This window comes from Mercurialis annua, linkage group LG3, assembly GCF_937616625.2.
Source record: "Mercurialis annua linkage group LG3, ddMerAnnu1.2, whole genome shotgun sequence".
In the NCBI taxonomy this organism is placed as follows: domain Eukaryota; kingdom Viridiplantae; phylum Streptophyta; class Magnoliopsida; order Malpighiales; family Euphorbiaceae; genus Mercurialis; species Mercurialis annua.
Genome location: NC_065572.1, coordinates 53915487 through 53926995, shown reverse-complemented (window position 1 = coordinate 53926995; position 11509 = coordinate 53915487). Strand labels below are relative to the sequence as shown.

Here is an 11509-nt window from a genome sequence, read left to right as displayed (position 1 = left end):
TTATAATGTGGCTGTTAATTGCGGGAGTAAATATTCGTTCCTTTTAGTTATATTTAAATATAATATATATATAGATATGTATCAAGAATCTGAGCTGTATAAGATGGAATTGTGCGCGGAGGAACTAGAAGGTTAAAGAGGTTTGGCTGAGAGCAATTGAAGGATGGGTGACCTATTGGGAAGTTTGCGAAAATTGCCGGAGGATGATGATAGGTGACCTATCGCGGGTGGGTGGGTGACCGTGGGCTATAGATTAAATAATATTTCATTTTTTAGCTTTAATTAAAAAAATTAATTTTTTTAATTTTTTTTTTAAAAAAAAAATTAGTGACGGATTAAAATCCGTCGCTAAATTTTTTAAAATCCGTCGCTAATTTTTTCTTTCTGTAGCTAAATGATTTAGCGACCAGAAATTTAGCGACGGATTAATCCGTCGCTAATGCCATTTAGTGACGGATTTATGCCATTTAGCGACGGAAAAATCCGTCGCTAAATGACATATTTCTAGTAGTGAATATAGCCTTAAGAAACCTGGTGACCGTGGGCTATAGATTAAATAATATTTTATTTTTTAGCTTTAATTAAAAAAATTAATTTTTTTAATTTTTTTTAAAAAAAAATTAGTGACGGATTAAAATCCGTCGCTAAATTTTTTAAAATCCGTCGCTAATTTTTTCTTTCCGTAGCTAAATGATTTAGCGACCAGAAATTTAGCAACAGATTAAATCCGTCGCTAATGCCATTTAGTGACGGATTTATGCCATTTAGCGACGGAAAAATCCGTCGCTAAATGACAGATTTCTAGTAGTGAATCCTTAAGAAAGCTGGTGACCGTGGGCTATTGATTAAATAATATCTCATTTTTTAGCTTTAATTAAAAAAATTAATTTTTTTAATTTTTTATAAAAAAAAAATTAGTGACAGATTAAAATCCGTCGCTAAATTTTTTAAAATCCGTCGCTAATTTTTTCTTTCCGTAGCTAAATGATTTAGCGATCAGAAATTTAACGACGGATTAAATCCGTCGCTAATGCCATTTAATGACGGATTTATGCCATTTAGCGACGGAAAAATCCGTCGCTAAATGACAGATTTCTAGTAGTGAATATAGCCTTAAGAAAGTTTAGCCAAGAGGTCGGACCAAAAACGCAAAAACCCTCGAGCAAAAGTTCAACCCCCCCTAAAAAATCGTAGCATAAGCCGAACCTCTCACCACACACACACACCAAATCACACTCAATTCCAATCCTAAAGACACTAAACGCGCTTTAATTTTCTAAGAACATAGCCATGCATAGATTCGAAGCTGGTTTTCGCATCCACTTCGCTAGTAAACGAGACAAGGAATCAAACCGGTAATTATGAGAACCCTCAGTATTTCATATCAATTTTATGCCATAATTATCATATTTGCTGAATTTGGAAGAATTAGGGTTCATGCTTAGACTGTTTGTTAATTTTTCCATAAAATTGTCATAATAGTTAAATTCAATATTTTTATGAAATTGCCATGAAATCAATGAGAAATTATGTTAATAGCTAAATTAAAGTGTTTTGTATGCTTAAATCCAGAAACTCAATTCAGTAAAATGCTTAGAAAGCATGTTCAGAGTGTTTTGAGCTTGTTTGCCATGAACCTTTTACTCTTTAAAGCTTTTGTAAATCGACATTTTTGGTGTTTAATTCGCTTTTAAACACTCCCAAAATATTTTATATGTTTTCCTTGTTCTGTTTTATACGTTTTTGTAAGTTTTTGTCGAAAGAAGAGCTAAAACGAGTGAGAACAAAGCTAAAAACAAAATGTTGTCTCTGCTGCCTCAGACGATGCCGCCGCCATGACAGACTGCCAGCGCCGCCGGCTTATATTGCCAACGCCGAAAGAACACGGTGCCGCCACCAGTCCTGAAGGTGGCGGCAACGTGTGTTCTTATTTGCTCCCCAGAACTTGTGTCCCTAATTAATAATTTTTATCAATAAAAGAATTCTGAATGATTAATTTGAGAGGTGGTGTAAATATTAAGGTTATTTTTGAGGTATTTTCCTAGTGAATCTGACCCCGCTAACTGTCTATTTACAAAGGGTTTATTTGTACAATTTTAAAAGTTTTGAGAATCCAATTATTCTTTTTTGAAAACAAATGAGCTTTAATTGTATTCAAAAATTGTTTAAGAGCTTCTCTTTATAGAAACTACGAGGATTTATTTATACCTTTTGCCTAAACTACTCCCACTTCATAAGTTTGGGTCATCAGCTTAAGCATACTTTCTGCAGAGTTTGGTGAAAATAGAAAAAGTGAAAGCAGTCGGCTATGGAGGAGAGGCGCATAAGAAGATTTGGAAGGGGACAAACACACACTCTATTACCTCTCCAAACATCTTCATCATCATCATCATCACAAACTCAAAACCCTTGTGATTTATCAAACACAATATCATGTTGGTATTGTGATTACAAAATCACAGCCTTTAATTCTCATCTTTTCCGTTTTGGAAGGCGACATGCTCAATTCCTCAAACTCTGGTTTTCGATTGGTGTCGGTTTTACACTCACTTCACTTCTCCTAGTCACTATGGTAATTATGATTTTAGTTTAGTTCTTCAGTTTGTATTTGGTTTTCTTGTTAATAATAATAGTAAATAACAATAATAATAATTTCCCGCACGGATTTGGTCTAGCGGTCTAAACCTCAGCCATCCGGGCGCATTGTTGCAAGTTCAAACTCCGGCTACTCCCTTTCTAGAAATGGAGTGGTTGGGACCGGGCTGCCAGCCATTATAGCCTGGATTTGCCAGGCACGTGCGCTTGTGAGCTGTTCATATCCCGGGGTTTGATAGTAATTCTGGGCGATCACTGCGCTTCTGCTTGGGGGAGTGAGTCCTCGTCGCCAAAAAATTATAATATGTTTTGTGTGCGTTGTTGCAGATTCTTGTTTGGGACTTGGGTATCTTTTTGCATTTATATGGTGGAAACAGGGAGCTAACAGATGTTGTTAATTCTTTGTTATTCGGGTTTTCTCCGCCAGTTCATGGATTCAGAGTATCGGTTATTGATGCTTCGTATTTATTCATTTCCACTATGATATCTGTTTCAGTTCATGAGTTTGGCCATGCCATTTCTGCTGCCAGGTCAATTCCTTTTCTTTTATTCTCTTAATGAACTAGTTTTTGAAGCATTAGCATCAAAATAATATAGAGAGAATGGATTTAAGTGTGAAATATTTTGGCATAGGTGGTTATTAGGAAGTGCATTTAGAAATTTCTGAATCTCAAATTTTAGAACTGAATTTGCAGAAGGCTAGATTCTCATGGTTGGTACTGTAGGCACTTTTTGCATCGAAAAGCAGTGAGGGTATACAGACGGAATATGTAGCCATGTTTATTGCTCTTCTTTTTCCTGGTGCTCTTGTGGCTTTCAATTACGAGCTACTTCAGCTCTTACAACGGTTTGCTGCCCTTCGTATTTACTGCGCTGGCATCTGGCATAATGCTGTGGTAATTTTATGCTCTTTATCAGGCCAAATATTTTGTGCAATTATAGTAATCCATAGGCTGGATTCCACAGTTTTCTCAAATTTAGCTTGTTGTTTTTACTAGTAACTAAAGGATGCTGACATGTTCCGTGTTCTCTTAGTGTTGTGCAGCTTGCGGACTGTTGTTATTCCTCCTGCCTTTAATCTTATCTCCCTTCTACATGCATGATCAAAGCGTCACGGTATACCATATAAATGTTTACATGTGAATGGACGTTTGGACTTGAGTATTTTTTCCTCACTTATGGGACTTGTTTTTATTCTTGCATAGGTTTTGAATGTACCTTCTTCCTCTCCTTTGTCTGGTTATTTGTCTCCTGGTGATGTAATCGTGTCATTGGATGGTAGGCGTATTCATAATGAACAAGAATGGATGGATATGACTACTCTGATGCACAAACAGGCACTACACAGTTCAAATCATTCAGAAAATTCTGAAGGTTTTTCCATGGTTTGTAGAAGAAGAGGTTATTGTGTCCCTACTTCTCTGATTGAAGAAAGCAAGATGATTCATTCATTAGATGATCAATCTACTTGTCCGGATGACCTAACTGAATTTGTAGCTTGTCAGTGCTTTGATTCCAGTAAATCAGATGAGGCCATATCTGAGATTGATCATCAGCAGCAGCTTACAAGAAAGAGTAGGCACTGCTTGAATGCTCGGGATGTTGTCAAACTTAATAAATGCGATCATGGATGGTTTACGGAAACAAATAATGGAAGCAGCTGCTTATGCTCTCAGGTAAAAAAACAATTTTAAATGATGTTCTTTATCTTTAGCTAATGCTTTGTTATTTATTTATTTTATTTGTTTATGTTATTTGTTTATGCTACAAAGGTAAAACAATTTTAAAAATTTAGGCTTGTTACTAAGAGTCCATTTGACATTCTGTTTCAGCACTTGCTTTTGTATTTTGAATTTTATATATTTATTCCTAAATTTTGCTTTCCCAAACCAAGGTTCGGGAAGTCTATCCAGAGTTACTCTTTTCTCAAATCTTGAGTGTCTAATAGAACTTACGGGAATTTTAAATATAAAGTTATTCAATAACTTTGATATATTTATGCGTTTTGTTTTACATGGCGTTTATCTAACCTGAAGGTGTAGTCTTTATGTTATGAGGCAGCCTTTTGAAAAGCAATAATGATTCTAGGAAATGGCCTGTCTTAATTTTATTTGTTAGAAGATGATAGAATAATATGCTATGTATTTCGACTGATTAAATTCTTTCACATGATCTTTAGGATGAATATTGTTCAAGCCCTGTCCAGATTCCTGGTTTGATATGGGCTGAGATCACCTATTTGAGGCCTTATTCTTCAGAATGCCTGCTACCTGGAAAATACTTAGTTCCTGATACTGAAAATGCTTTTATAGAAGATAACTGTGGTGGGACTTTTGTTTTTGTTGGCAACGTGCTCTCCATGGCACATTCAGTTAAGTTGAGTGCTTACCAACCTCGTTGGGCATTCGCTTTTGGTGCTCATGTTCCAAAAGTTATCGAGAAGATCTTAGCATGCACATTTCAAGTTTCTCTAACAGTCGCTCTCCTCAACAGCTTACCGGTAAATGTCTTGCTATTTGATGTTTGGATTCAAATTCTGTTCAAATACATATATTCATTAGCTTTCTTAATGTGTTAAGATAATAATATTTAACCTTGATAGCAAGGAGTTTCATCAATACTTGTGACTCTATATAGGTGAATGTGAATAAAAGACCTGTAAATGGAGCTGGAAAAACTACTTAAGGCAATCTTATAATCTTTAACAAGCTTGGGGTTCATACTCTGCAACTCTTCTATCCACATTACGCGTTGCTAGCCCTGTTTGTCCTAATGATTGAACATTTTTTTGAATCAATGATAGTTGAACATTAGTGTACGGGTTGTTTGCCAGAATAAGTTCCTATAAACCAAAATGAATATTTATATAATCATTTTATGTCTTAAATTCTTAATCACCTGGCATCTTGGGACTATTAATTTATTACTCCGTTTCAGTAATTTGAATTGGTAGCACTCTACTTCTCTCTGGGAGAGGTTGTCTGCTCTTGTTAAAAATTGTATGAGTACTATAATATGGATTGATAACTGAAAATCTATCAGTTTCACTTCTGAGGTTCAGGTTGGTAGTGCACATTAAAGAAGTTTAATATAAGGTAGAGATAATTTAGATCACACTTACAACTTGAAGGATAGTTTTTGTCGAGGGAAATAATACTCACCTCACCATCTCCGCTTTTCTGTTCTCCACATGGACGATAGAGTTCAATTAAAACTAAATTTTTATTAGTCAATTTTACCCTGTCAAAGAGCAGGAAGCACGCGTGCCCTTTTACAGCCTTGTCCAGATTCTCTTAATTATTTTCAATAAGTAGCGCCTGCAGATGATAAATACTTAAAGGAAGATGGGAGTTTGTATTTTTTAGTCATAATATAAATTCTGTTTTTTGTTTTTGTTCCTAGTGCTTATGATTTTAGATTACATACAGTTAAAAGATGACCATTCACTAGTTTTCCTTAAGGTCCCAGAACGTAATTGTTGTATTTTGTGATAGTTTGTTTAAGTTATGTCAAGTTAATAAGTTATTTAGCATCCATATTGGAAAATCTGAATTAGTGAAATGTTAACAAAAAATAAGAAATGTCTGGCTTGAAAGTCTGTCAGCATAAAAACAGCAATTTGGGTAAACCCATCTAATTAACAGTTGTCTTTATCGCAGTGCCATAGACTTACTTTGATCACTTATTACTGTTAAATTCCATGGATTTTGCTTTAATATTGCTACTTACTGTTTGAAACGATTTATCAGCCCATTTGTTCACACCGATATTCTTTCTCATATTTTAAATGCTATGGTGAATCCAAATTATAGAAATTACTGGGATGATCATATGTTTCTTGATTTGAAGGTTTCAACTATTGATATTGTATTTGGTGGCTGGATTTTAGAAATATAAAAACTTATGGTGTCAGTGTCCATTAAGATTGCCAAAATGCACCACTTTTTAGTGCTCATCGAAATCCTAAATTCTGTAAAATCATGCTGTAGGTGTATTTTTTGGATGGCGAATCTATTTTGGAGGCAGCTCTGTGTCATTTCACTTTGTTGGGTCCAAGGAAGAGGGAAAAAGTGTTGCAAGCCTGTCTGCTAGGGGGAACTATCATTTCGATGCTGGCTTTTATAAGGATTTTTTTCATCAATATTTTCTAGTCAACAGGTAAAATTTTACTTTTAATTTGTGAAGGATATGTTACCATTTTTGTTCTAAATTTTATATTGCATCAGCTTTTGTCTTCAATTGGAAGAAGATACATTTATTCATGTTTATGTGTGTGCATTTATGGGAAAGTGAGACACAGAGAGTTTACCCCATTGCCTGCGATATATTTTCGTATAGTTGATTTATTTGATATCCGGACAATCTGTGTTTCTAAGGGAGCCATATTTCCATATTCTTATTCCAACTAAAGTATACATCTTCCATTCTTTTCGTTTTTTGTTTGTTTCTATTACAGTTCTTTTTCTTAACAATTTTCTGGATACCTTGGATTTTCACGAATAAAAAGCTATATTAGGATTGTCGCATGTGTTCATCAGATATGTGTTCTCGATAATGCAATTGTCCAAATCCAAACAGAAGAAAGAAAAACCAATTCTAGGGCTTTGTTAAACAAGAATATTCTGTAGTACTAGCAGATACAACTTTGTGGTTTAATTTTAGTTCCTTGTTTCAAGAAACAGATATATTTACTGAAAATTAATGATATAAGAGGGAAATTGTCACTTTCAGTAACATGTGCAAAAGTGTAAAGTATTTTGAAATTCTCTGGTTTTCCCTCCATCTTAATGTAGCAACTGCTTTCTAATCATTATATTACTTGCAGAAGTAATAATTCAACCTTTTTTAACTAATAATGATATCAACGTATTGATCGATAAGATGTTTGATTGTGAAAAACCTCATTGATATAGTTAGACTAGCCTGTTGTCTCATGCAGTGCTGTTATGTGCAGATTAACCGAGTTCTTGGAGCATATGAAAACATCTAGGAGTGGTTATATTACATCGACTAACTTCCTGGACCATGACACATCGGACCAGCAGCATTGAATCATCCAACACTTGCATTTGAATGTACATATCGAAGGACATAAAGTGTAAGATTCATAGATCATGCTTAATACATAGAACAGAACTTGACGCCTTTTAACATGCATGTCAACTTGTTGACTTTTATCTGTGAATCAATTGGCCCCTCATCGATAAATTAATTGCAGCAACTAACTTTTATAACCTCATTTTCTCAATTTGGTCAATTTATACCTTTGTTTATTGTTCTTGGGAGGTTGAATGCAGTCTGGTTTAAATTCACTTATGGTGGATCTGAATTTGAGCAATTTCTCTCGTCAGAAGAATCATTTGTTTTATATTTCCTTGTCAATGAGGTTTCTATTACCAAGTTGTCAAGGATATTGAGCTTGTGAAATTTCAATTGATGGCGAAATGTGAAAGTGACATGACTCAATTCTAGGGGTGAGCTTATTCAATTCAGTTGAATTGAATTGTGTTAACTGAATTTTAATTCAATTCTCGATTCCGGTTGAAGGTGACGAAACCGACTTAAGATTTAATCAATATAATTTCTGATATACATAAATATGTAGGATAGGTGTATTTTATAGCTATGTGAAATTACTTTATATATTTTTTAGGCTTCATTAGTTTTAAAAAATCGCAATTAAAATTAACAATAGTGTGTTTTGCAATTATAATATGAATTTTTATTTTTAACAATGGTAGACATCAACATTCAAATTTTGCAACTCGAAATACCGATGACTTTATGTTAAAACAATGTTGATGTAGATGTCGGAACAATATTTATTGCGGTATCTACATCAGCGTTTTTTTGAAGGATAATGTTTCGAATTGCTAAAAAAAAGTTTATGTATTAAATTGAGAAAATGGAAAAAATTTGTGTTAAACTTGCAAAATACGTTAAAATTCTTAGTTTATAAAGCAATTATTCCTAAATTTAATCAATTAAAGGTTATTTTTCTAAGAAATAAATAAGAATTGATTTATAATTCTTTAATATCTAATGGTTAATTTTCAATTACAGTTGCGTTCTCTATGGGATTATGTTTGAAGGCATAGTATATTCCTCTTATTATATTGAACATGTACCTAAACATGCAAATCACTACTGTATGAGTGATGACGCACTTTATTAGGACATGTTTTCACGTTCTGACTTTGTCATGTCTCCTATATAACAATTAAGTGTTCAATCACTCAACACCAATTCAACAACATGCTTCTCCCAGCTTCAGATATCCCGCCTCCCGCCGCCAACTCCGCCCCGGAAATGGGAAATGTCTATGATGAGCAGCACTTCCGTGAGTTGAAATTCTTAGCCGTCGGAGAATCTGACTCGCCGACCAAGAAGGAGAGGCAGATTTCAGTGGATCCTATATCACTGAGAGAATCATCAAGAAGAGAGGCAAGCTTCAACTTGATGTTACCGCCTTCGACCGATCCATTAAACGGGCCACCGCTGCGGCTACCGCTTATAAAGACTCCAAATGTGAGCTACAGTCTCTCCACCTCCACATCGTCATCTCCTCGCTTCAGCTTCTCTCTGTTAAAGAAAAAATGCAAGGATGAAAGTCAAGCATCGCCTCGTCAAATTGAACGTTTGACGGGTCGACATTCGTCAGCGCATGGCTACTCTGATCATCTCACACATAGTGATGAAGAAGAAATTAATTTGAGAAGGAGCAAGTCTTGTGCAGAAGGAAGAACATCTGCACCAGCTGATGGACTTGATATCTACTTTAGCAAGTCAAACACTATCAAATACGAAACCAAACAAGAACGAAACTCGAAAATAACCAATTCTGACGACGGTTACAATACAAATGAAGGTAAGAACATGGAAGCGAACGATGATGAGTTTAAATGCGGAGTGCTATGCATGTACCTTCCAGGATTTGGCAGAGGAAAACCAGTGAAATCGAAGAAGGATCAACAACAAATACATCCTGACGTAGGGAACATGATATCCAGGACAGTTTCTCTAGAGAAATTTGAATGTGGTTCGTGGGCATCATCGGCTATCGTAAATGACGACCACGAAGATGACTCCATGAATCTTTACTTTGATTTACCATTGGAGCTAATCAGGACTAGTGTGAATGATGCAACTTCACCGGTTGCTGCTGCTTTCGTATTCGACAAGGATAGGAAAGGAGTTCTGAAGAACGGATGTTCAACAAGAACAACAGCTCGAAAGTCCCATGAATCTACACGACACGTTCGGTTTTCAACTTCTTCTGCAACATCCAACCCTTCCTCTCCGGCTGCTTGCATAACGCCTCGTCTCCGTAAGGCTAGAGAAGACTTCAATGCCTTCTTGGAAGCACAGAGCGCATGAACAAATATTCAAGCAATCTTCATCTTTTCTGCAGATTGTCTAATATATATACACCATTTTGTCTGGATTTTGAGTTGTTTTACTTGATATTTGGTCAGAGTATTATCAAATTTTTGTTGATCAATGCAAAAAATTTCAACTTTTACTAATGATTTGAACTGTGCACTATTTATGAGGACTTCCACTTATTCAGTTTACATATTTACTATGTCAAAACAAAAAGCACTATTTGTTACACTGGAATTTATCTCATTTTTTTTTGGAATGCTTGTATTCAACTCATCGGCTAGTATTAAAAGTCTGATATACTAAGTTTTTATTAGATATTTGCTGATATCAAAATTTTAAATCATATCAAATAGATATCAAAATCTTTTATTTTTTATTGGGAAGTTTAGGTATTTACTCCAAAAATGAAAATATTTGCACATTTTACCTCAACACGGAAAAGTTGCAGAAAATACCTCACGTTTTTTTCAGATTTATGTTTTTACTCTGGATTTAAAAATATTTATGATTTTACTCCGTTATCATCTGGTTATCATAAATCCTTCTGTAATTATATTTTTGCGCACGTTATCATCCAATTATCATAATCTTATCATATTTCATTATCATCTAGTTATCTTACTACAGTGTTATGATAATAACATGATAATATACTGATACTGAGATGATAATCAGATACTGTTTTATCATAACATAATCATAGATATTATCATAACATTATCATATTTCATTATCATCTAATTATCTTACTGCAGTGTTATGATAACAACATGATAATATACTGATACTGACATGATAATCAAATATTGTTTTATCATAACATAATCATAGATATTATCATAACATTATCATCTTGATACCATAAATATCATCATCTCGGTATCATATGATAATGTTATGATAACGAAATATGATAATATTATGATAACGATTTTATAATCAAACATTATTTTATGCAGAATTTTTTTCCCCGCAATGTTATGATAACTATATGATAATACAGTGATACTCATATGATAATCAGAGGCTGTTTTTTTATAAAAAAAATAATTTTTTTCTGCAGTGTTATGATAATGTGATAATAATGCAGTGATACTCATATGATAATCAGATGCTGTTTTGTTTGCAGAAAATCGTTTTTTTTTCTTCAGAAAATCGTTTTTTTCATCATAAAATCGTTTTTCATGCAGCTTTTTAGATCTAAAATTGAAAAAATCAAGATTAATTTATTTAGATCTGAAAGTTAAAATGAATTGTATTTATCACCACGAATTAAGAAAAAAATCGCTAAAATCAAATATGAAAGAACGGCGGAGCGACGACGAAACGATGGCGGAGCGACAACGGATCGATGAAGGAACGATGACGAAAAAAAGAATAAAAATGGAGAAGAAAAGAAGAATAAAGAAGAATAAAGAAGAAGAAGAAGAAGAAGAAAAATGGCGGAAAAAAAAAAAAGCAGAGAAGAGAAGAGAAAGAAGAAGAAAGAGAAAGAAAAGAGAAAGAGAAAAAAAAAGTGACAGATAGT

General features: G+C 34.1%; 2 protein-coding genes across 2 annotated transcripts; both read left to right on the top strand.

Moving 5' to 3' along the window:
* The first annotated feature begins 2248 nt into the window (after positions 1-2248).
* LOC126674660 (membrane-bound transcription factor site-2 protease homolog) lies at positions 2249-7834 on the top strand. The gene is made up of 8 exons (XM_050369142.2): positions 2249-2572; positions 2923-3125; positions 3344-3491; positions 3631-3711; positions 3801-4271; positions 4775-5095; positions 6585-6753; positions 7550-7834. Exons 1-7 carry the CDS (start codon positions 2309-2311, stop codon positions 6744-6746), a joined length of 1650 nt encoding a protein of 549 aa, XP_050225099.1. The 5' UTR covers positions 2249-2308; the 3' UTR covers positions 6747-6753; positions 7550-7834.
* Positions 7835-8597: 763 nt separating this feature from the next.
* LOC126674661 (uncharacterized) lies at positions 8598-10237 on the top strand. Its single transcript, XM_050369143.2, has one exon. The coding sequence runs from the start codon at positions 8851-8853 to the stop codon at positions 9970-9972; it is 1122 nt and encodes a 373-aa protein (XP_050225100.1). The 5' UTR covers positions 8598-8850; the 3' UTR covers positions 9973-10237.
* The last annotated feature ends 1272 nt before the right edge of the window (positions 10238-11509 follow it).

Bases quoted from the DNA above. Each gene is read 5' to 3' on its own strand.
- LOC126674660 (XM_050369142.2), top strand. From the start codon at position 2,309: ATGGAGGAGAGGCGCATAAGAAGATTTGGAAGGGGACAAACACACACT. The intron at 2,573-2,922 runs GTAATTATGATT...GCGTTGTTGCAG, and splicing joins CACTTCTCCTAGTCACTATG to ATTCTTGTTTGGGACTTGGG. The intron at 4,272-4,774 runs GTAAAAAAACAA...CATGATCTTTAG, and splicing joins GCAGCTGCTTATGCTCTCAG to GATGAATATTGTTCAAGCCC.
- LOC126674661 (XM_050369143.2), top strand. From the start codon at position 8,851: ATGCTTCTCCCAGCTTCAGATATCCCGCCTCCCGCCGCCAACTCCGCC.